General features: G+C 35.6%; 3 protein-coding genes across 6 annotated transcripts; 2 read left to right on the forward strand and 1 right to left on the reverse strand.

Annotated features, from left to right (window-relative positions):
* The first annotated feature begins 1,027 nt into the window (after window positions 1-1,027).
* LOC140784717 (leucine-rich repeat extensin-like protein 6) lies at window positions 1,028-2,780 on the forward strand. Its single transcript, XM_073132247.1, has one exon. It carries the CDS (start codon window positions 1,348-1,350, stop codon window positions 2,491-2,493), a length of 1,146 nt encoding a protein of 381 aa, XP_072988348.1. The 5' UTR covers window positions 1,028-1,347; the 3' UTR covers window positions 2,494-2,780.
* Window positions 2,781-4,038: 1,258 nt separating this feature from the next.
* On the reverse strand, window positions 4,039-10,663 carry LOC140784718 (protein NETWORKED 1D-like). Of its 4 annotated transcripts, none has more exons than XM_073132250.1 (7): window positions 10,354-10,663; window positions 9,901-9,974; window positions 9,573-9,811; window positions 8,997-9,344; window positions 7,637-8,907; window positions 5,459-7,363; window positions 4,039-5,334 (listed from the first exon to the last, which is right to left on the reverse strand). In XM_073132250.1, the coding sequence occupies exons 3-7, from the start codon at window positions 9,673-9,675 to the stop codon at window positions 4,219-4,221; spliced, it is 4,743 nt and encodes a 1,580-aa protein (XP_072988351.1). In that variant the 5' UTR covers window positions 9,676-9,811; window positions 9,901-9,974; window positions 10,354-10,663; the 3' UTR covers window positions 4,039-4,218. The 4 variants fall into 4 exon arrangements, with proteins under 4 accessions (XP_072988351.1, XP_072988349.1, XP_072988352.1 ...); XM_073132248.1 differs by having other exon boundaries at window positions 8,997-9,347; window positions 10,354-10,586; XM_073132251.1 differs by having other exon boundaries at window positions 10,057-10,481.
* Window positions 10,664-13,754: 3,091 nt separating this feature from the next.
* LOC140784830 (methylcrotonoyl-CoA carboxylase subunit alpha, mitochondrial) lies at window positions 13,755-22,163 on the forward strand. Its single transcript, XM_073132414.1, has 16 exons — window positions 13,755-14,158; window positions 14,739-14,860; window positions 14,979-15,126; window positions 15,642-15,779; window positions 16,714-16,809; window positions 16,883-16,942; window positions 18,005-18,097; window positions 18,644-18,755; window positions 18,961-19,065; window positions 19,142-19,278; window positions 19,818-20,043; window positions 20,139-20,305; window positions 20,768-20,884; window positions 21,045-21,287; window positions 21,371-21,466; window positions 21,907-22,163. The coding sequence occupies exons 1-16, from the start codon at window positions 13,805-13,807 to the stop codon at window positions 21,913-21,915; spliced, it is 2,223 nt and encodes a 740-aa protein (XP_072988515.1). The 5' UTR covers window positions 13,755-13,804; the 3' UTR covers window positions 21,916-22,163.
* Window positions 22,164-24,554: the final 2,391 nt, after the last annotated feature.

Genomic DNA, 24,554 nt, shown 5'->3' on the forward strand with positions numbered 1-24,554 from the left:
AAGATTACAATTACTTAGTAAGACAAGTGATAAAAGATGTATTAAAATTAATGAGTATTTATTATAATGAGGTTGCATATAAAATTATACAAAACGAGGGGAAAATAATATTATGGACATGCAAGAATTACGTAGGTGGACTTTGTCTTGTATTTATAGCTTTAATTTGCTTCACCCCACAAGCTAATGCTATTAGCATGTCAATATTTGTAATTAAGTAGTCTAATATCCTTTCATGTCAAGATAATTAAGTAGCCAATTAAGTTCCATTTTCTCAACAAAAGGAAACAAATAAATAAGATATTTAAGAAGTTAAGTTTCACCTTAAGGTTATCTTTGATATGACTATAAAGTTAGGAGGTCCATTTAATGTGACTAATTACAGTCACAATGTTTGGTTGCTTATGAAACGTCAATTTCACATTAAAATGCAACCCAATAAAATAAGTTTGTTGTAAAAGTACATAATAACTTTTGTAATTTAATTATATTTAATTTTTTAAACTTATAATAATAAATTTTAGTGTGCATTCCACCTATAAATTATGTATTATCAGTTATAGAAAATATATGTACTTAATTTTATATACTAAATTAAATTTTTTAATATAATTAAGTTATAAAAGTTCCAAAATATGCCCATGCATTAATTATTTTCATAATTAATATTCTTCAACCAAGATATATATTTTATAATAAAGCATTGGAACCTTGAACGCGTCTCTAAATTAAAAGAAAGCAAGTGACCTTTTCTTTCCCACTTACCAATGGCATTTGAAAATTAAATTGACATGACATGCTTGCACATATCTGTATCCTAATATCGACCCCTCCAAATAAGACATAATAGTATTCTAGACATCAAGCATTAATACTAATTAATTTTCAATGGTCATAATTTGCCTGCCAGCCTGCAAAAATAAAAACATCCATCAAACATACTAAGTCCATGTACTAATCAATACTTATTTTACATTTATTTTAGAAGAAAACAAATTAAAAATAAAATGATAATTTGATGTTTTTTTTTTGTTAACACAATTAGATGGTAATAAGAGATATATAGTGCCACCGAAAAGAAATAAGAATGTTTGTAGTAAAATAGTTAACTCTACATTAATTCTATTCTATTGATGATCAAAATAACAAAGCAAGCATCATATATGCGTAGATAATATCTTGTATCTTCCTCTCATCTTCCATAAATTCCAAAGAAAAGGATAGTCAACCATCCAATAAGATAATACTAGCTAGTTATAAACATGTACATAAATACAGAATGCCTCACGTAATCAAACTTATATAAACTCCTACACCTAGTAGCCAAAGTCCCATAACAAATCCAAAATGAGGAGCACTCCTAGTACTCCTCTCTTCTTCTTCTTCCTCCTCCTCCTTTCCCTCCCTCTACTCTCTCTTTCACAACCCAACAACCCTCCTCTCTCTCCCATCAACCCTCGCCTTGAGAAGGCCTACATCGCCCTCCAAGCATGGAAGCACTCCATAACTTCCGATCCCAAGAACATCACCAAGAACTGGTGCGGCCCCTACGTCTGCAACTATACCGGCGTCTTCTGCGCCCCGGCGCCCGACGACCCGTGCACGCTGACGGTGGCCGGAATCGACATAAACCACGGTAAGATCACCGGGACCCTCCCGGGGGAGCTCGGACTCCTCTCAGACCTCGCCCTCTTCCACGTCAACTCCAACCGCTTCAGCGGCTGCATCCCGGAGTCCCTCCGGGAGATGAAGCTACTCTACGAGTTGGACATCAGCAACAACCGATTCTCGGGGCCGTTCCCGGAGGTCGTGCTCTGCTTGCCGTCGCTAAAGTTTCTCGACATTCGGTTTAATAAATTCGAGGGGAAGGTCCCTCCCGCCGTCTTCGACCGGCAGTACGACGCGCTTTTTATCAACAACAACCAGTTCCAGTTCACCCTGCCGGACAACATCGGCAACTCGCCGGTGTCGGTTCTCGTCATAGCCAACAACAATATTAAAGGGTGTCTTCCGAGAAGTCTACTCAATATGGCTAACACCTTGAACCAGCTCATTCTGTTGAACAACAACATCACTTCTTGCATACCGGACGACATCGGAAAGCTAAACAAGCTCACCGTTCTGGATCTCAGCTTCAACAACTTCGTCGGGCATCTGCCGGACAGCATTGGGGAGATGAAGCAGCTGGAGCAGCTCGACGTCGCCCACAACCAGCTCTCCGGGGAGATACCGGGGAGCATCTGCGAGCTGCCGCATCTCAAGAACTTCACCTACTCGTACAACTACTTCTGCGGCGAGCCGGAGATCTGCTCCAAGATTCGCCGGAACGACGACCGGAAGAACTGCATCGCATACCGCCCAGACCAGCGCCCGGAGGAGGAGTGCATGGCTTTCCTCCACCGCCCGCCGGTGTACTGCGATTCCAACGGGTGTATCGCGCCACCTCCTCCTCCTCCTCCTCCACCACCGCCGCCGCCGCCGCCGGTGTACTAAGGTTGACGATCATTCATGAACCTGGTGGGTGGCAGGGTTGGTATACGGAAGCTTTTTTACAAGTTTTTAATAATTTGGTAGGAGATGGATTAATAAGGTTGGTTTGTGAGGTTGATATATAGTTCTCTCTTTAATTAAAATTTTATATATGTAAAATGTTGTAACGTAGTTTTCCGCGGCAAATGACGTCGAGAATGACAGGCCTAAAAAATATCCCTGAATTTGGTGACAGCATCATTTTCTCTCGGATATGGTGATCATATGAAGCTTCCTCCATTGGTTGTCAACTACTAGCGTAGCCTCTTCTAATATTCCCCTTCTTATTTATTCCTAATATATGTCTCTTTTTTTAACAAAAAAATATTGTTCACTCAAATTTAGGTGTTGATATATTAGAAAGGCTTGCATGTTGATATCATCCTGTACTCTGTTACTTGGTCAAGCTTTATTCAATAATGTTTAAAACTTTTGACCTGAACTATGTATAATTTGTTTTTCATGGAACATTAATCCTCCTCTATTATATAAAACCTTCCAAATATCCCCTTCCACTAATTGTTATTCTGTCACATAATTAATTTTAAACGCTCAGAGGATCAAAGAAGAGATGAGTTAGGATAAAATTATCAAAATGAGAGAGTTAAATGTTCCTTCTGCAAAATGATGTTAACGTGCCCAATGGCTCTTTTCAAAGGAGGAGTTATTCATGGATGTGTTTGTCTCACCTAAAAATTCCCTGACCTTTTCTAGGTCAAGAGTCAATAGTGCCAGCCTGGTCTGCACTACAAGGAGATTTGAATTTATCCTGTGAACGAAGAATAATTTAATAATTTGGGTGATAATTTTATTGGCAAATTCCAACTTGGACCTCAAATGCCAGAAATATGCATGTCATTGTATTTGGTATGGCTATGACCCTCACCATGGCCACTGGCTTTTAAATATTGTGTAGAAGGTTGCAAAATTGTCTCTCTTTAGTAATTTTCCACATAAAAGGAACTAGCAAGCTAATCATTTGCATCTAGAAGAGTTATCTGCATGGGTTGTTGAATTGATGGGTTTTTTTCTTCTTTCTTTCTTTCTTTCCTTTGTTTACTTGGTCATAGCTTGGTTTCACAACTAATTGTTTAACTTGTTCAAACAATCTAATTAACTCTGGATTACGGTTTTGGTCTTTTAGGTTTTTAAGTTAGACTCAATGATTAATAGGGAGGATCCTTTTCTTTAGTTGAGATTTCACTATCATATCTAATTAAATAACCACATGCTCTTTCTTAAAGCTAAGAAAAAGATATATAAAGGGGGTGGAACTTTTGTCCTAAATGCACTGGCTCAAGCCATGTTATTTCTGGGTCAGTTTGGTTTGACTATAAACAACCAATGTGAGCAGCAATGCATAGGGGATTCAAGAATTTAATACAGCAGACTAAATCTTGGTACATTAATATTAGAAGACAATTATATTATATCTTATGTGCTACTGCATGCATGGAATGCAAAAACCTGAGCAACTCTTTGGATCATGCCTACTATTTACAATCTCAATTCAGGCAATATAACATCTCTATTAAGATAGATAAGATAAATATGGTAATGGAGAGACAGAGGCTTCTCTAAAAGATAGTTAGCATAAAATTATGGAGATAACTTACTGAAATCTGAAGTTTGCAAGTAATACACTTCTACATCTTCGGTTGATTAGCATATTTTGTAGAAGGAAGAGAGTTAGTCCTCTTCTGGTGTAAGCCTTAGACAACCACAAGGGGTTTTATTTGGTCTCCGGCTACCTCTTCTTCCATACAGATAATCTACCAAAAGAACCTTTGACTTCCGCGGTGCAGTTTTGGTTCTCTTGTTTGCATGCTCTTCTTCAAGTTTTAGCAAGATATCTTGGATCTTCTGAAGCTCAAGCTCCAACCTTCCAATCTTTTCTGACATTTTTCGTGCCCGTTCTAAGATTTTCCTTTGGTTTCGGCTGCTGAGAGATAAATTTTCGCCAGAAAGATTGTCAGGGGATGCTGTTAAGTCTTCAGCATTCTTTATCAACTTCTTGTTGGTATCAATCAACTCAAAGATGGTCCCCTCAGCTTCTTTTAACTTTCCTTCGACATTATCTAATTCGAAACATGAAGTGCTGCTGTGTTCTTCAGATGATTCAATATTTGTTTTAAGTTCCTGTATACTAGCTTGAAGAACTAATAGCCTTTGAGTATCAGAAGAGAGTCTCTCAATGACCCTTTTGTTCCACTCATGACGAGTTTCTATACCAACTTTTTTGGATAATTCTTGCCTGTCAACACACAACTCTTTCTCAGACAACAGATCGCAAGAGAGGCGTCCCTTACTTATCTCCATTGTGTCAATCTCTACATGCTCTATATTGTGCAGCATACTCACCTCTGGAGATTCCTGTGTGTAGCTGTCACCATCTTGTCCAACTATTCTCCATGATTCCAGCATTTGGTCATTGGGTTCATCTGAATTCCCTTTCTTTCCTTCCTCAAAAGAGAAACCACTATTGCTGGATTCTGAAGAATTTTGAATGAGATCAAGCTGTATATCTTTCAGCATCTGCTTATAGTTGACTTCGTCAAAGTCATCATGTAGGATTTCCTTCAACTTCAACATCTCAATTTGTTTTTGTGCAGCTGATAAAGTAGAGCTGAAATCAAGAATTTCATGCTCTAAATGAATTCCGGTATCCATTGCCATTTTTTTAAGTGCTTTAATTGTTGCAAACAATTGTTGCAATTCCAAGTTTCTTGCTGGAGTTATTGCATTATGATACTCACTCAGTTTATCGCTGTAGTTAAACAGCTGAAATGAGGTCAATATGTTTACCTGAAAGTAGATAGGTAAAGAGAATTAGTGGTTACACAAACACAAGATGATGATTCCAGATGCAACAAAAAGATAACAAAAACTGATATATTTTATCTAATACTAAATATGGAGAAAAGAATACCTCATTTTCCAGCTTATTTGATGATAAAAGGCCCTTTTTCAGCGCAACTGTCTGTCCTGATAGGTCGGCAGCGTTATTCTGTGAGGATCCCAGAAGGGTAAAATCTCCATTCTTGTCCACTTTCAATCTTCTGTTCTGTACTTTGATTGCACTGAGCTTTTCCTTCAACACATCCACATATAAATTTCTCCGAGTAGCTTCTTCCTTTAGCACTTGCCTTTCTACCATGGCACTTATCTCAAAGTTCTCACATGTCATTATTAACTCAAGTACCTTTTCTCGGAAGAGAGCTGCGTTAATTGTAGCAAACTGGATGTTGCTTAGTAAGGTTGAAATTTCTGCAGTGCAGGACTCAACCACTTCCATTCCTTTCTGCTGTTCAAACGTCAGATTCTTTCTTTTGCCTCTGAGCTCTTCCAATTCACCCTGCAAGTTATGAAGCTCCTCTCTCAGCATCTTGTTTTCTTTATGAAGGCTTGAAATCTCAGTTTCTATGTTCCCACTGTTTTCTGATAAGTTTGTAATGTTCTTCTCTAGCTCTTCTCTCACCACCTTGACCCCTTCAAGATTTCTACGCAATTCTAGGTTTACAAATTGTGCTTGTCGGATCATCTGATTAGCTTGTGATACATCTCTGTGTTTCAGTGTAACAGAGCCCTCTTCTGTATTTATTTGTCCATTCAGTTGGTCACTCATACCCTGTTCTGCATTAAGATCACCCTCGAATTTAGCAGAATTACAGTTGTTCATACTACCAACTGACGTCTTCAGGTGATTGTTTTCTACTTGCAGAGCATCTATTTTTTCATTCATTAATCTGAGTTCCTGGTAAATCTTATTCATACTCTCATGAAGACTATCAAACTCGTTGCACAATGACAATAAATTTAATGCCTTCTCATAGCAGACGCTTTTGAGTATCCCATTAAAATGTTCCATGGTTGTTGCTTCTTCAAGGATAACAAAATACTCCTCTTTCAATGATTTTTCTTTCTCCCTGATGTCATGAAGTGTACTTGATAGAGAGGAATTATCTTCTTGCAACTTAGTTATTTCACTTTGTAGTGAACTGCGAGACTCTTGCAAGTCTGACAACCGATCAACCAGAAGCTTCATTTCATCCTGGACTTCTGCCACTTTTTCATAACTAGCCTGGTTCTCCTGAGAGAACTGTTCATTTATCTTAAGTAGCTCTTGCTTTTCACTTAGTAGCAGTGACATTTCCTTAGTCTTTGTCTGAAATTCTTGCTTAAGAATGTTCTTTTCTGATCTCAGATCTGCCACTTCCTGCCCATAATGCTGCAGAAGAGTAACAATTGATTTCTCAAGAATATGGTTCTGTTTTACATCCTGAGCATCTGAAACTCTATTCAACAAGTACGAAATCTCATGCAAAATTAATTGCAAAGCTAAATCATCTTTCATACCATCCAAAGAACCATACTTGTGATCCAGATTAAGTACTTTTAAAATCAAACTAATCCAGTTGGTTAGCTTCCCTGTGAGTTCCAAATTCTGTTTCTCTGCACACATTGACTTCTCTTGATGCTTCTGCAATTCTACTGAGAGGATCAAATTATTTTCCTTCATATCGCATAAGCATCTCTGCAAGATAAAAACCTCAATTTGAGCATTTATGATCTTTTGCTGTTCTACTTCAAGATACTCCTCCCGACGGCGGCCTCCTTCTTGCAGCAGGCAGATCTGCTTCTCCAAAGCACTAAGCTGTCCCTTGCTGGAGTGGACAAGATTCTTGCACTCCTCCCTTTCTTGTCGCATTAGCTCTTGCACTTCCGTGACCTGGTGGAAGGTCAAATCTTTCTCCCTCTCTAGATTCAAGTATTTGCCTTCTAATTCTTCATATTTACTTTCCAAGTTCTCTAGAGTCTTGCTAATGCTTTCTACCTGGAACATAAATTCAGAATAAGGATTAGCTCGCAAGAATGCCTCCAGCCTATAAGAACTATAGACATAACTAATAGAAAAAAGAACTTGTGAAATATCAGGTATTACGTAGACAAAATAATTAGGGGCTCCAACATAAAATTTAAACTGTAATGCAAACAATACCCAAATAATTGAAGTCAATCATCAAATTTTGAAGAAAACAAGTCCCGTTGACTGACTGAATGGTTTGAAGTGCAGAAGAGAGAAGCAGAAATGTCTTGAATCATTTACCTTAGAGACAAGAGATTCCTTTTCATATAGAAGAACGGAATTGCGATCACAAAGATGCTGACAGGATTCTTCCAAGTCTTTCAGCTTTTCTCTCAGGCCTTCAAGTTCGACATTTGTGTCACATAAGGAATTGTCCAAAAAAATATTTTGCGCTGACATTTTCTCCATATTCTGAGATATAGTCTCTATCTTCGAGACCAGCAGAACTCGTTCTGATTGGTGGGTGGAAATCTTGGAGTGGAGGTATACACAGGAGTCTTCTAATGTCTTCTTTTGTTTTCGTAATACTTCCAACTCCGTATTTGCGACTGACAAAGAATTTATCAAAATTACATTCTTTTCTGACATCTCCAAATGTTTCAGAATCTCAACATGAACTTCTAGATCCTCATGATTCTTGATGATATATTTTAGCTTCATGTTTCCATCTCTCAACTCTTGTACTAATTTCTGAAGTGACTCTACATTTGAATTGACATCTTCTATTTGCTTTGTGATAAAAGAGTGCCTCCTCTCTAAATCAGCTTTGTCTTCTTTGAGACGAGAAATTTCCTTTTGAAGAACCTTCTTTTCTTCTACATGGAGAGACACTTTATCTTCAAGTTTTCCTCGTACATCCTTCAAGAAAATTATTTGATCCTGCAGGTCAATTATCCTATCGGTAGAAGATCGGTTTTCATCATTCAGCATTCTATTTTCTTCCCTAATCTTCTTTATTTCTTCTTCTACTCTAACTTCATTAGTTTCCATGTCTTTCAACCTACCTACCTCACCTTGAATCTCCAGAACCAAATTCCTCAATTTTTCTTGAGATTCTTCTAGCATCTTCGCTAAAGTTAAACAAGCCATTTCAGCCTGCATTCTTTGTAGATGCTCTTCCTGTATAGAGATTCTAAGTTTTTCCAACTCTGCTTGCTTCTCATTATGTTCTTCTTGCTGCTCTTGTTTAAGCTCATGCACTTTTGTCTGCAGAGATTGGTTTTCTTTCTCCAGCATTAGGGACCTCTCACCAGCATTGCTTAAACTATTGACTGCAGTTTGCACCTCATCTTTAAGCTTCTTTAACTCTTCCTGAGTTTGACATAATTCAGCCTTCAGGTTTGATAATACTATTTCATTTTCAGCCTCTGATTCAGATAGAGTCTCTTTCAGACCGAGAACTGCTGATTCAGCTTCATCACCGCGCTTTGATTGTGATGCGATTTGGCTCTTGAGATCTTGGTTTTCTAGTAATAACCTTGATATTTCTTTCTGGAGTGCTTCTTCTCCAACTGCAACCATATCATTCATTTATCATAATAGATCATGTTCTTTAAAAGTTCCTATTCTTTTCTGGTGAAATTGATTGTCCAAGACATACCTTTAGTGTCCTTACGTAGATCAGTAGGGCCAAGCAAAGCAGAAATGAGTGGATCAGGCATATCAAGATTATGCAGGTCTGACTCATATACAGATGTAGACGATATCTCATCATCCAATTCAAATGGGATTTGATCTGGAAAAGCTTCTGCCATTGTTTGATGAGCCTGTCGAAGTGCACCATTTGCATGGTCATATCTCTCAGCTAAAGCTCGGTATCCTCGGTAAAGTTCTTCGACCAAATTCATCAACTCAGGGCGTCTCTTGTAGAACATCTCTGCTCTTTTCGCGAAGGATTCAGCATCCTCTTCGATGATCCTGATCATCGCTTTGACTTTGCTATCCATGTCTGCTATTAAAGCATGTACATAAACGCGATCACTTCAACTGTAAATAATAATTTTGGCAGGAGAAAAAGAGCACATAATGATTTTGTTATTGACATGATTAAGAGCATCATGCAGTATAATCCGCGAAATTCAAACTTCCTAAAAATGTTTTTCGCTTGCAGAAGCTCCCTTAGATTGGACAATTCATAGGTAATTGCTTCTTTTAAGCATAATGCACAAATAATTACCTTCAAGATTTTCCTTAAGCCATTTTGAGTTTTTGGGACTCATGTGACTGTCCCACCACCAGGAATACAAGCGTCTGGACTCAGTATGTGACAAAGTTGCCATTACTCCAAGCAGCAAACAAACAGTAGATTTGGTTTGAAAAAGACTTTTATCTTGTACCAGTACGATAAGAAACCAATGCAGTGGATCCGAACTGGAAGAAGAACTGAATACTAACTACTACAGCAACTCAGAAACCCTGCAAGAAAAGAATGTGGATTTGGGATTTGATTGTTAAATTTTGGAGAATAAATCCTAACTCTAAATTTCCCAAGGAATAAAGAGTACCTCAAAAGAAAAGAAAATTGCAATCAAGGATCACAGAAACCACCTTGCATTACCTCCATTTGAAACCAAACCACCTGAAGAAAAGAAATTAGATAGAGAGGCAAAGAATCATCTGCACTTCAATATAAGAAACTTTTAACAAAAGCAAATCATTACCAACATCATCAATAAAAAAAAAGAAATTAAGTCAGACATCTGCCTTTAATTGCTCTGCAACGAAATGTATCTTCTTTCCCCCATCACTTGGAAAAAGATCCAAACACCAATATGTATAGCAAAAGAGGACTCAGATCAACAGCAATCAAAACCAGGGAATCAACACAAAAGATCGGGTAACCATGAAGTAGAAAAAGATCACTAAAAAACCAGCAAATAAATCTTAGATGCCCAAAAATTGTCCAAAGAAGAAGGGGGCTAAAAAAACCAATCTTTCTGCAAGAAGAAGGCAACTACCATGACCAACTTCGGCAATGGATCGTCTCAACTCTGCAGCTGCACCAAAAGATCCAGCTGCTGCCCATCACTCTCAGCCCATTTCTGAACCAAACGAAGGATTTTTTTTTCCCCACTTTCTCCTCTATGATTTCTCTGTGTCAGTAAAGATTCTTCTTATACAACTCCTCCTCTGTTCCCACGTACAGACTCCAGAGCAGGGCACAGGAAAAAGGAAAGCGAAATCATAGCACAAGGACAAAGACAGAGCCAGAAGAGTTAAAAGGAATTGGGATGCTAAAATTTTGGCAGACTAGTGGGAATTGGGATTGGGTGGTTGGACGATGATGGGGAGTAATGATTAATACTTGGAATAGTGCAGTGAATAGTGGGACGGATAACAATTAATTCCAATAATTTCGCCGAATCGATAGATGCATTAAAATTAGTAACAATCCTTCCTTGTTTGATTGCACTGCCTGGTGGTTTACTTGAGATACACTGATGCTGGTTCTTTATTTTAAACCTTTTTTTTAGCAAAAAGGTCCTTCAATTCATTCAATTCTTATTAGCACCCCCAACCCCAAAGTTTCCAGGTTCCTTCTTATATTATCGTTTGGTAAAGAATTATTAGCAAGCTTTTGCAAATAACCACATGTTTTTATAACTTATTATATTGTCGGTTTACCCTTGGGATGTGTCAATTTTAACCAAAACTTCCCCTTTCGTACTGCGTGCCTTCAACGCCATATTGCGTTGATCCAAGTTCAGGTAGGTGCGTGACAAGGGGGTGACCATGACTCCATACCTAAGCGACTAAAATAACTTTAAATTGCGATCTCCATCTTAATTGATTGTGGTCATATGGCTTATTCCATTTGCATATATAACAAAAATTCTTAGGGCCCCTCCCCCATTTCATTAAACTTTTTTTTTCTTTTTCGAGGATAACAACTTGAACACCATAATATTTTTATTCTAGAATATAAATATTTATTTATCAAAATTACATTTTATACTGTATACTAATTTAATACTAATTTATTTTTAATAAAAACTTTATTTTAACAATAATAAAATGGAATACCTAATTTAGGCGAACTCAATTTGAAATTAATCAATGCATGCATTGGCTTAGGCTTATTTTTTATTAGATCATGGAGAATATTTACTCCCTCAACCATAGCCGACCAATGATTTGATTCTCATGATCACAATAAAAAGTCTTCGTCCTTTTTGTTTTCTATTGTCTTTTTGTCTCGGAATTGAGGTGACTGAAGAAGCCCAAACAGAGAGTTTTGGACCAGACTACCCACCCCCAAGCATTTATTTAAGTGTCTAATATTTTTATTGTTATAATTTAGATATATTTTAGAGAAGATTATAGAGCTGCCCACTGAGTTGATGGAAAAGAAAGAAAGAGTTGCCAATAAGACTGTTTGAGACGAAGGGTGGGATAGATTGAGTCGAAATCGAACCTCTGATGTACTAGCTAGCTGAATTCCAACTCCTTAATTTTTTTTTTCAAATTTTCTTTATATGATATTAAGTGTATTTTATCTTAGTTGACAATTTAATAAAAGTTTCAAAATTTTTAATTAAATTGCTAAGTCTTAGAAATAAATTTACATATAATTTTTTTTTCAATTTTATAATATATTTTTTCAATGTCCCTGAATCGGTAATAGACTTATATATAACTTTCTCATTAAAACTTGGGCAATTCTTATAGATACTTTTAAAATTTCATCTAAGTTATTGAGTGGATTGACAAATTTTAAACGCATATGGTCTAATATTTAAATTTAAAAAAAAATAATTTGTGTAAAAAATAATAGGAGCAAACTTAAAATAGTGGGTGTTTCTCGTGCAAATAAGCCCCCAATTAACACCATAAGCTATACCATCTAAGTGATAAATTGCACGTTTAGCATAAACGAGTGAGAAGGTGGTCCTTGTCGTGCATCAATTGGGTTTGGTGGGATAGGTTGTAGTTGGGTGTATACATCGATGGCGAGTATTTATGATATATTATTGTACTGGATAAAAGAAAATTATGAAAATTGTGATAGAGAATAAAAATAGTCTTCTTATTTGTGATAAAATGAGATTTTTATCCTTTACGGGCTATTTATTCTCGAATTTATTTATTGTATCAATATTTGAAACAGCGCTATAAACATTGGGCTGGGCCAAACTAGAGGCCTAGAAAGCCCAACCGTATGGATATTTTAAGTGAGTTTTAGTCTTAGAGCATCTCTACGAGAGGGCTGAGCCCGGTGCGCTCCAATGGACCGGGCTCTATATTGGTTATTTAATTAATAATATATATATATATATGCTAAATCTCTTAATAATATTATTTTTTTAATAAAAATATATGGTTATAAAACTCTCATCGATATCTTTATAATAAGACTAATATTGAATAGTTTCACAAATAATTTTAAATTACTATTTTTTAAATTAAAAACATCAAAATTATATTACACAAAATAAAAATAAAAATAAATTATTTAAAATAAATTAAATAATTTAATATTAGACTCATTTTAAAAATCTGGATGAGAGAATTCTAATGGTACTATTTTTGTTAAAAATTGATTAGCAAAACTAATTATATATTAAGTTTAATTAATTAGATTATTAATAAAGAATACATACGGAATTTAAATTTTCAAATTAAACTTTTGTAGGGCAAAATTGGTATTTATAAAAGTTGAATAGTATTGGAGTTGGGCTCCAAATTTTTAGACGTGGCTCCAAATTTGGAGCTCTACTGTGTCTTTTATCTCGCTCCAAATTTGGAGCCCCATTTGGAACCCGATTGGAAGGGCTCCAAATTTAGGAGCTCGGTTGGAGATGCTCTAAAAGTTAAGAAGTATCAGAAGTATTTATCACAGCAAACTTGTAACGATAAACTGTTTTTTTTATATAGGTAATAATGCAAGCTAAATACAAAAGAGTTATTGAGGAAAATATATTTTAACTTCCTTGTAATTATAATCTATGTGCAATTATTATTATTTTTTTGCCAAAATTATTAATTTATATTTTTTTTAACATATTATTGAAAAATTATACTTCTTTCGTCATTTTTAACTAGAGCATCTAACCACTAAATTATAATAATTATTTTTTGACACATATTTTAGTAAATAATATGTTAAATTTGGAGATAGATACAATTAACCCTTATAATTTTTCAAAGTTGCAAGAAGTTTGGTCTAGTCGTCCTACTGCGTACACCCGCCTAACACGTAAGATAGATAAGAGCAAAGTACTCTACTATTCGACCTTATCCACACTACTGCAGAGAAGATCACACCCCTCCAACCCATCTTCCAATAATAATTGAAGCAATCCCAGCCGTCAAACTTCCTCTATAAAATAAGCTACTCCGCCCAATTCCTCCCTCCTCCATCCAAATTGCCATCGCATTGAGCGAGCGAGCGAGCTCAAGAGTACACCAATGGCGTCGCTTATTCGCCGAAGGATCCGACCTCGAATTCCAATTCTAAACCCTAGCTCTAGAGTTCCCCTTTCGAGGCGCCTCTCCTCGTCGTTCTCGTCTACTAGGGAGGAGAAGGGGTCGGGAAGCATCGAGAAGATCCTGGTGGCGAACCGGGGGGAGATCGCTTGCCGGGTGATGCGGACCGCTAGGCGTCTCGGGATCCGAACCGTGGCGGTCTACAGCGATGCGGATCGGACCTCCCTCCACGTGAAGTCGGCAGACGAGGCCGTTCGGATCGGGCCGCCGCCGGCCCGGTCCAGCTACCTCAACGCCTCCGCGATCGTCGAGGCCGCCCTTCGAACCGGGGCCCAGGTTTCACTTTTCTCCTCTTCCTTTCCTATTTTAGTTTATCCGCCCATTCTATTGGACTATATTCTTAAGTTGTAATTGCTGTTTCATTTCTAAGATATTGATCGAGAAATTTATAAATGTATAGAATTGGCCCTTATGGATTCATTTTTGTAAGAGAGATGCCTGCATTGGTTTCAACATCTTAGAATTAACTTATGGCATAAAGATTAATCTCGAGCCAACGGCTTGAATCAATAGGAAGTAATTTTGAAAAGTTGCAAACCAGAGGGATCACTGTGAAGGATCAAAATTTTCAAAATTGCGAACCTCAGGATCTCTTTTACACAAAAGGAAACCATGGGAACCAATCTCGATCTAAATTTGTAAACGTCAGGGACAGAGTTAATATTGTTCCGATCAATTCATCATTTGTAATCCTATTTAAATAAAGTCTAAATTTTGGGTTAGTAAAAGTTCAGTTTAATCAATTTTGGGAGGATCATTGCCTCATTGGGTACTATACTCATTTTTTGTTGTTGGAATAAGGTGATTTATGCATGAAACTACATTTATCTTAGGATATCTACATTGTATAATGTAGGCTATACATCCAGGGTATGGTTTCCTTTCAGAGAGTGCTGATTTTGCACAACTTTGTGAAGATGAAGGGCTTGCATTTATTGGGCCTCCAGCATCTGCCATCCGAGATATGGGTGATAAGAGGTATTCATCTTCTTCTGATTTCCCCAAATATATGTTATGTACTATATAAATTGTTTTTATGTGGTTTGATATGAGATGTCAAAAACTTAGTCATATTCTCACATCATGTCAATATTAGTGCGTCAAAGAGGATTATGGGGGCAGCTGGGGTGCCACTCGTTCCTGGTTACCATGGAGCTGAACAGGACATTGAATTCTTAAAATCTGAGGCTGAAAAGATTGGATATCCAATTTTAATAAAGCCCACCCATGGTGGTGGGGGAAAGGTATGGCATCTTTAACAGATGAGTAGAGCAAGTGGCATTAAAACTTTATGGCTGCTGTATATTGTAATTATTTCATATTCAATTATGATTATCATATGTGCTGATTCTGATTCGCAACTGAGAATTTCTCTTAGCACCAAATATATTGATCATATCCTTTGTGAACTTATGCGTGATGCAAGCTCTTCTAAGTTTTATAGGCCATGGTTTCTGTCTCATTGACACTACCTCCAAATTCACTTTTAACAGACCTGAAAAACGCAAATCAACAGGGACTTGTTTATTACTATCATCTTTAGAAGTTATAGTGAGAATGAAATAAAATGTTGATGCAATATTTTCCTGCTACTGTCTTTATGTGTAGCAATTTATTATGTCATAGTTGTAACGGTGATGAATACTTGGTTTCTTAGACACCCAGATGGCAACACTATGTGAATAATGCATATTATCAACAAGCTTTTGTCCTAGGTCTCTTCTGTTGTCTTAGCATTCATATGGTACTTTTTCTCCAGGGAATGAGAATAGTCCAAGGACCTGGTGACTTTGTTGATTCTATTCTAGGAGCACAACGCGAAGCTGCAGCTTCCTTTGGCATAAGTACGATCTTGCTTGAGAAATATATAACTCAACCCAGACATGTAGAAGTTCAGGTACAAATAGTAAACAAATCATCTCCTGCTGTTTGTTGTTGAAATTTCTGATTATTAGAATTTTTTTCTTTTTTTCCTTGCATAATCACAAATTTTGGAACATCTTACTGTACTTTTCTTGTACCTAATAAAACATATGCTATATTTATTGCAAATCATTTTGGTCTATTTAAGTTTTAATTGATTATTGCATCCACACCCTCTCATGAGGACCAGGTAACATTTATGTTGCACCAGAATTCTACAGTTCGATCACCAATTGGTTAACTTAAAGGATGGTCATTTTGAGATTCCATCAATGACTGCCCTGGTCTAATGAACATTTCTGATTGTGCTTCCCCATCTGTGCTCTGTATGACATTTGTGCACAGCCACAACTGTGAGACCATCATCTAGTATAAATCATCCGGCAGATACTTGTTTCTGTAATAGTATATTATTATGAAAACGTCACTAAAATCTGCAGACTCTTTTTCTGCTGTTGTAAGTCAGAAGATTTATAGCCAGACATTGCCTACTTTCAGTATTTCCTATGATCTTGTTGACATGAATTTCTGAGTAATTTATCTGAACTGAGATCTGATTAGTACTGTTTGCCTGTTGACATCTAGATATTTATTTTGCATGAATGGTTATCATCTCACTCTATGCATTTAAACGATTAATGCACAATTTTCTTATTCTATTTTAGAAATTGAACGGTTAATGCACTAGGATTTAGCCCTTCGTGAGAAAGAAAGGTCAACTATCCTGGAACGTTTTTGGTACAATCATTTTTATCTGCATGTAATGCAATGCCTAGTCTATAATTAGCTTGTGACTAAAAATAATATGCAAACAGCAAACTTATGTGACCATCAGTAATGTGCAAGCTTATTGATTTAGTTATCATTGTCAGTTACTGTTATATGTAATTTGTCTTTACTACATGAAGGTTTTCGGAGACAAACATGGGAATGTCATCCATCTGTATGAGAGAGATTGCAGTCTGCAAAGAAGGCACCAGAAAATAATTGAAGAAGCTCCTGCAGTAGACTCCATCTCCTTTTATTGCTGAAATTTAGAGTATATTGATCATAGTTTAACTAATTCCATTTCTGCAGCCAAATGTCACTAATGAGTTCCAGTCTCACTTAGGTGAAGCTGCTGTCTCTGCTGCCAAGGTGATATGCTTCATTTCAATCTTATATATTACTATAAGGATTATAAAATGTAGTTCGTTCCAATTGAAATATAACAATTATGTACTCTTATATATTCTTTGCAGGTAAACAATACAAAACTATAGAGCCAACACTTTTTAAATTTGAGGAGACAGATATGAGACTCTATAGTTTTGTATTGTTTAAATAGCATCATCTGCAAGCTCTAGCATATGCGTCAATTGGTCAATCAACTTGCATTAAAATTCTTCTGATTTTCAATTTTCTTCTACTCATTTTAACTGGAAATTTTTAGTAGGTTAGAGCCTTATTGTTTGTAGTTACTATTTTTTTCCCTCTTTTCCGTTGTGATGTATTTTCCAAATGTCAATCTCCTAGGACTTGTAATTAGGGCTGTTAAAATAAATGAGCAGTCTGAGCTCACCTTGGGTTCAACTTATATATAAATGAGCCGAACCTAAGCCAAATTTCAAGTCGAAATGAATTTCGAGCTAAGCTCGAGCACAAGCCAGCTCGTTTAGGCTCAGCTCGATAAACTCAAAATTATTATTTATTAATATATATTTAATATAAATTATGTACAGTTCATAACTCTTAGATCTTGGTCCAATAACTCATGTGTCTCCATAATAGGCACAGTTTAGGCTCAACTCAAATGTAGATCAGCCGAACCTAAAAGGTCTGAAATTCATTTCAAGCCGAGCTGGAGTAGAAACTGGCTCACTCAGACTCGATTCACTTACACCCCTTCTGTGATGTGTTTCTTGGCAATGAATGTTCTTAGTAAAATTATACAGCGTGAAATTTATGCTAGTTCTTTTGCTTGTACTTTGCAGTTTGCACTGTACATTTGTTTATCCAATATATCTTAAATGTGGCCATTCTGTGTTTTAGTTTCACTATCATGATGCTCTTGTATTCTTTCTTTGGACTTTCAAACTTGTGGCCCATACTTTTACTTTGTATTATTTACTAATTTCAGCATTTGTCTATTGCATGTATTTACATTAAAATTTTGCACAAGTGGGTACACTTTCAGACTCTTTTTCCACTTGTATGAAGGCAGTTGGTTATCACAATGCTGGAACGGTGGAGTTTATAATGGATACGCTTTCAGGCCAATTCTATTTCATGGAAATGAATACTCGTCTTCAGGTACAATTTGGATAATTTAGTACTGTAATAACTTTCTTGAGAAGCTCATGAGTATGAGTGTTTATGTGAATGGAGATGCCAAGAATTTTCCAACAGTATAGTATCCAGTATAATAGAACTTGAGGTTGAGAATATTCCATGAAAAAGTTGGCAATTTTTTTGAACTAGTGGCTGTCGTCCTAGTATCGAATTCTAGAAATGTGTACCCAATTTGTTACTGAAGGATAGATCAAGCAAAGATAGGGGCTCGGTTAATTATATAAGGCTACATGACAATAAAATTCGCTTTGTGATTGGCTCGTAATTTAGGATCATGAACCAAAGAGCGGCTCTTAAATAAGGTCATCTATTAAAATGAATCACAATTCACAAAACGCATCCGCATGTTCATGTGTCAGTTAGCCTTATCAATTTTTTTTCTTCTTGAAAAGCTTATTATGTATGTCTGCACAGGCATGTGCATGCACAATTGAGCATTATGATGCAAAGTTGCAAATCCTGCTGATGTAACAAATTTACCTGATTTATTACATTAAAATTTTGAAGGTTGAACACCCTGTTACTGAGATGGTTGTTGGTCAAGATCTAGTGGAGTGGCAAATTCGTGTGGCAAATGGAGAACCTCTGCCAATTACCCAGGAACAAGTGCCCTTAAATGGTAAACTTTAATCGCATAATTTCACGCACTAGTTTTATTGGTAGATAGTAATGTTTAGTTCAGTTATATTCTTGTGCAATTGTTTTTCTTAAGTTCATTTGGTAAAATCATATGGTATTCTTCAAATATATCATAACTTGTCCATCGTTTGTGCAAAGAAATACTTCTAGATAGTATGATATTTACTATCTTGTGCTGATGTTAGGGCATGCGTTTGAAGCTCGAATATATGCTGAAAATGTCCCAAGAGGGTTTCTTCCTGCAACTGGAACCCTACACCACTATCGGCCAGTTCCTGCGAACCCAACAGGTCATATGACCAATGAGATTATTACCTTCTGTTTCTGATGTTAAAATGTGCCTTCTAATATGTAATTCTCAAACAGTCAGAGTTGAAACGGGAGTAGAGGAAGGAGACACTGTCAGCATGCATTATGATCCTATGATAGCCAAGCTCGTTGTATGGGGTGAAAGTCGCAATGCTGCATTAGTCAAGCTAAAGAACTGCTTGTTGAACTTTCAGGTGCATATGATATTTTTAGCTGTTCTGGATGGATGTCAGAACTTTTGAGATATTCACTTTGACTACTTCTTCACTTGGATTTAGCAGTATGACACCCATTGGGTAACATTGCATAATAAAAAAAAATATAATAATGTAATTTAGATGCTTATCTTGTTGTTTGACTTAGCAATGCAAAATTCATGACTCAAGAATGTAACGCATAGTTCTCCTTTCTTATAGAATTGGATGGTACTTAATCTATTTTCGTAGTGGTAGATACTAATAAGATAAAACTATTGCAGAGGGAAGTATCAAATTAATCATGTAGTCCCCTTTAACAGTGCATTTCTTTTTTTTCTTTTAACACATGCATTAACCGTGTATGCATACTGTGGACCCTTCTTCCTTTCCATTGTTATTAAAGTCGGGCTTGGCCAAGGCTCTTTAAGTTTGATGAATTTCCACCTGGAGAAAACTTAATGCTATTCTCAAAGCACTTGAACATGTACTTTTAATATATTGTCTTCTCAGGCATGCCTTGACTACAGTCTTTGCAGATTGCAGGTTTGCCGACCAATATAATGTTCCTCCGAGGACTTGCAGGTCATTGGGCATTTGAGAATGGCCTAGTTGAAACACATTTTATCGAGCATTATCGAAATGACCTTCAGATAGATTCTACTGACAAAGCACCTGACAAAGCAGCTGCTGAGCTTGGTGCTATGTTGGTTGCTGCCTGCATTTCCGAGAAGGACAACATCATTTCTAGAGAATCTCTTCTCAGTAGGTTACTTGTACCTTTTCATGTATCTTCTGGCCTCCGAGCTGCAGTGGCAGGTTATTTTATGATATGATGTTGTGTCTTGAATATGTTGCAGATGAGAACAGGCATCTCTCTTTATGGTATACTCATCCACCTTTTAGAATGCATCACACTAACAAAAGTGTAGTGGAACTCGAGTGGGATAAGGAGCTTGATGGCTTCTGCAAGGAGCTTTTGAGACTCGACATTACATATATGCCTGATGGAAGTTATTTTATTGAGGTAACATATGTATATATATATACTCCAGCAAATGCATAACACATGATCAAATGATTAATAAATTGTGCAGGCATATTTCTATTTGAAACATGTCAGGTTTTTTTTCAATCAGATAGAACCTCTGACTCAGGTCAAATTATGTATTGAACATTCTAATTTCTAGTTTTGAAAGAAATGTGTGCAGTTCATTGTTAAGGTAGTAAATCTCGTGAAATAAGGTAATTTGTTATTCACAACATGTTGGAATGAAGGAATCTGTCCCTTATGCTTTCAGCCATTTTCTTGTGAGGATGCATCTTAGATTAAGGAGTGGTTCCAATTTCCAGCTGGCACTGGGAGAGAGTTGATTCTGTTCTAAGATCTGGAAATTCTGACTAGATGTTCCTTGCAGTCTCTTGCTTCACACTTTTATATCCATCTAAGATCTGGAAATTCTGATATGTCATTTCTATATATGACCAGATTGAAAATGGTGATTCTCATGGTTTGGATGTCAAAGTTGTGCACATAGGGAACAATGATTACAGAGTTGATGCTGGTGGCCTGCAAACAAATGTAACTTTAGCATTTTATTCAAAGGTCAGCCTCTTACCTGCTATTAGTATGATTTCTATAGAGGCCATTAATTAGGGATGAAAAATATTTGTGGAGGCCATTAAATGTCGTGCATAGTGATGAAAAATATTTCCTTTTGTGAACTTCATATCTCTGAGCTGTTCTACTGATCCATTGTCACTAGGATAGCAGCAAACACATACATATCTGGCATGGCGAACATCATCATCACTACAGGCAAACTGTAAGGGTTGAGCAATCTGTTGATGATGCTTCACAGTCTAAACCTTCTTTTGAGATGACATCTCAACCTAAAGGGAGTGTTTTGGCACCCATGGCCGGTTTAGTAGTAAAAGTTTTGGTAGAGGATGGTGCATCGGTGGAGGAAGGACAACCTATCTTGGTCCTGGAAGCAATGAAGATGGAGGTTCATAAAGATTGTTTTGTCAACTTTACATGTTTTAATTTCTTTTTCAAGCTTTTATTGATATTCTTTATCACTGGTTTCAGCATGTTGTGAAGTCTCCTCGTGCTGGATTTGTAGATGGGCTAAAGGTTACTCCTGGCCAGCAAATCTTTGACACCAGCATCCTTTTCACAATTAAAGTACGATTCCCCTGTTTTACTATGCTGCTCCCTTCATGTAATTCTATATCTATTTAGTCTGATGATGACTGGAGCTTTACCTGCGAAATTTCTTGATGAATTCGTTTATCTGAAAGCTTTCCTTACGATAGTTGAAAGAAGTCTGAAAAGATCTTTTGGAATCGATGGTTGGGAATATAATATGCCTTCTCCTGTTGGCAAACTGACACAGAGTGTAAAGACTAAAACATATGTTATATTAGATAGACACTATTAGTCATTGATGTTGTTCCGCATCAAATTCCAAATAGGATTATGTTACTCCGAGTCCTTTTTTATATTTTATTATTTATTTGGCCTATTTGATGTAGTTTTATTCAACCATCTCCCAAGCGCACTTATATTTATTTTTGTGCCTATATTCTTCTTAATTAAGATTGTAATTTTTGTTTCCTCCCCAGGATAAGTAACAGGAATTGGGAAAAGCTTCAGGTATCAAAGATGCCTGCTTCATGTAATTGAGCAAAAGCTGCTTTCCAGAGGGAAAAGATCGTGCCAATGATCATTCATGACATCATGGCAGTTTGCTTCATGGATCGTGAAACTTGATTCATTTGCTACTGTCATGTATAAATTATCTTGTAAATAAGTAATTGCTCTGTTACAATGTCTATAGAAGCAATATTTAATAAGAGGAGCAAAGTAACATCTTGTGCAATATCCAACTTTAAAGAGATGATTGTTTCCAACTGTTCACTGTTGTGTTTATGTTCTTTCTTTTAGGGTAAAGCATAGTAAAAAATGCAGTACATCTTAAGCTGGAAAGTGGCTTAGTTTAGTATTTTGATTTCAAATAAACAGGAGATTGTGCTTTAGCACTGGTTTGGTTACGGGATAAGAAAGATATTAGGATAGATATAAAATGAGGACTTATCTGGAACAAAGGAAGTTGGTATCCCAGTTTCTTTTTTTAGTGTTTGGTTAAAAAATAACGATAAATTTAAAGATGTATTGGATAAAAATAAGATATAAGTATGGTGTTTGATTGTGATAATTGGAAAGGATGAAAAATAATCAAAAGTGAACTTTATTATTCATTCCTTGGTCTAATGTAAATAGATATTCATACATTTATTTTGTAACTATTATAATTATCTACTTAGTTATTTTTTGAATTTCTGTCAAAAAAAATAATATTCTGATTGAATTCCTCATAATTTATATTATATAGATACCATCATAAATACTAAAATATTTTTACTACGTATATATATATATATATATATAAGCATAAAAATCTATTTAACATAATAAAATGCTTGATAAAAAGAACTTTGAGAGGGGTAATTGGGTCTATTGCAAATTAGGATAACTCAAGGCTGTATCCCAATTTTCTTATCCCACTAAAACTAACGGCAACAAAGATCGGATAAACTGGTTTATCCTAATTTTTCTATCCCAACGTGATATCACGCCTTTTGCACCCTAATTTTCTTTTGGGAAAGATTTATTTATCCCAGATAGACCCTCTTATCCCACTTAGCCAAATGGATAGAGTTTTTCCGATCGAAACTATTTCAGTTCATTTTAACTACAAAAGAATGATTGAATATTCTTCTACTTGTTCAAGAAAATTATTTACTTATAATAGAAAATTATTCATAAAGCTGAACATTTGGATGCAGTTTAAAAGTGTTTACTCCTAAATTAGTTTAGCTGCTCTCATTTTTAAAACTTAAATATGGTAGCTAAAATATTTAAAAAACATATAGTGTTTGATTGTAATTCAGTTGTATAAGTTTACTTATTTAATAATTCATACTTTATTTTTCAGAATTTTATAATCTGACTCTTTATTTTTTTTATAATTCTTATTTATATTCTAATATTATTTTAACTAATTAACTAAATTATTAAAATATTCATCCATTATCTTTTTTTCATATTTCAGACATTGGTCACCTTCTCTCATCTTCCCCCTTTTTTTTCGCCGCACAAGAAAAATCTTTTACCTTTTAGTCTTGCTCTTCTACCTCCCTTTAATAATTATCTAATTAGTTTTTGACTAATTTTATTTTATAATAAAGAAGAACAAGGGTAGTTTATGTATTTATTTAATAAATTATTATGTATATTATAATAAAATATTTTTCTATTAATACCGTCTAAGTTAACTCGGAATGCCAAATGTGAATTATAATAAAAATAAAATAAAGAATCAGGTTATAAAATTCTGAAAGACAATATATGAATCACAAAATAAGTAAGATGTAAGAATGTAATTTATAAAATTCTCCTAATAAAAGAGATGGAAAAGAATGATTAAAATTATAGTTGATTGAAATAATGTTTTTTTAAAAAACAAAATAACAATTAAAATTTATTAGTATATACAAAAATAATTGAATGGCAAAGGCTAGTAGAAAAATGAGCTCAGGTAGATTGTTCTAAACCCATTCAAAGATGTCCATACAAAGACGATTGAGTAGCTTTACTACAACTAGATTTGGTAGTGGACGCATGATCAAATTGAAGAAAAATAAGAACTCCGGTAACATCATATAAAATGATAGAAATGTTCAATTAATTTGATTGCAACTTGAGCTAAAGAATTCTTAAGCACTGCCAGTAATGACTATAGCGATTATTGACAGTGATTAATTACTAAGTTAAAAGGCGGCTTTCAGATGTCTATTCTCCTCTTCTCTCTGGAAATTAAGAAAGAGGAAAAGCCCTGTCACCTATTACTTACTAAAGCCTACAAGAAGAACCCATTAGAAAAAAAGAAAAGAAAAATCTAAACAAGGTAAAAAAAAAAATTTTAAAAAAAACTTTTTATTTTATTTTTATTTTTAATTTTATAAATCTTCTTATCTTCGTTGATGCGATATCCTTGTCAATGTAATAGAGTAACGTAATCATTTATTCAGATAGGTGAAGTCGAACTATGCGTTTGAAATTTGAGTATAATACCTAATGAAAGGCTCCTTTGAGAGAGAAAAAAAGTTCCACTAATTAGGCGTAGATTGGCATGATTAGATCATCGTGTACTAAATCCTCCACAGAAAAAAAAAGGGTCAACTTTTAGGCGTCTCTCTCTCCATCACCG

Source organism: Typha latifolia, chromosome 3 (assembly GCF_019914945.1).
Source record: "Typha latifolia isolate L0001 chromosome 3, TyphaL0001v2, whole genome shotgun sequence".
Lineage (NCBI taxonomy): Eukaryota > Viridiplantae > Streptophyta > Magnoliopsida > Poales > Typhaceae > Typha > Typha latifolia.

Excerpts from the sequence above, each read along its gene's own strand:
- LOC140784717 (XM_073132247.1), top strand. The coding sequence starts at position 1,348 with ATGAGGAGCACTCCTAGTACTCCTCTCTTCTTCTTCTTCCTCCTCCTC.
- LOC140784718 (XM_073132248.1), bottom strand. The coding sequence starts at position 9,675 with ATGGCAACTTTGTCACATACTGAGTCCAGACGCTTGTATTCCTGGTGG. Across the intron at positions 8,908-8,996 it reads TCTACGTAAGGACACTAAAG|TTGGAGAAGAAGCACTCCAG; the intron begins GTATGTCTTGGA and ends ATATGGTTGCAG. Across the intron at positions 5,335-5,458 it reads CAAATAAGCTGGAAAATGAG|GTAAACATATTGACCTCATT; the intron begins GTATTCTTTTCT and ends ATCTACTTTCAG.
- LOC140784830 (XM_073132414.1), top strand. The coding sequence starts at position 13,805 with ATGGCGTCGCTTATTCGCCGAAGGATCCGACCTCGAATTCCAATTCTA. Across the intron at positions 15,780-16,713 it reads CCAGACATGTAGAAGTTCAG|GTTTTCGGAGACAAACATGG; the intron begins GTACAAATAGTA and ends TACTACATGAAG. Across the intron at positions 19,279-19,817 it reads ACTGCTTGTTGAACTTTCAG|ATTGCAGGTTTGCCGACCAA; the intron begins GTGCATATGATA and ends CAGTCTTTGCAG.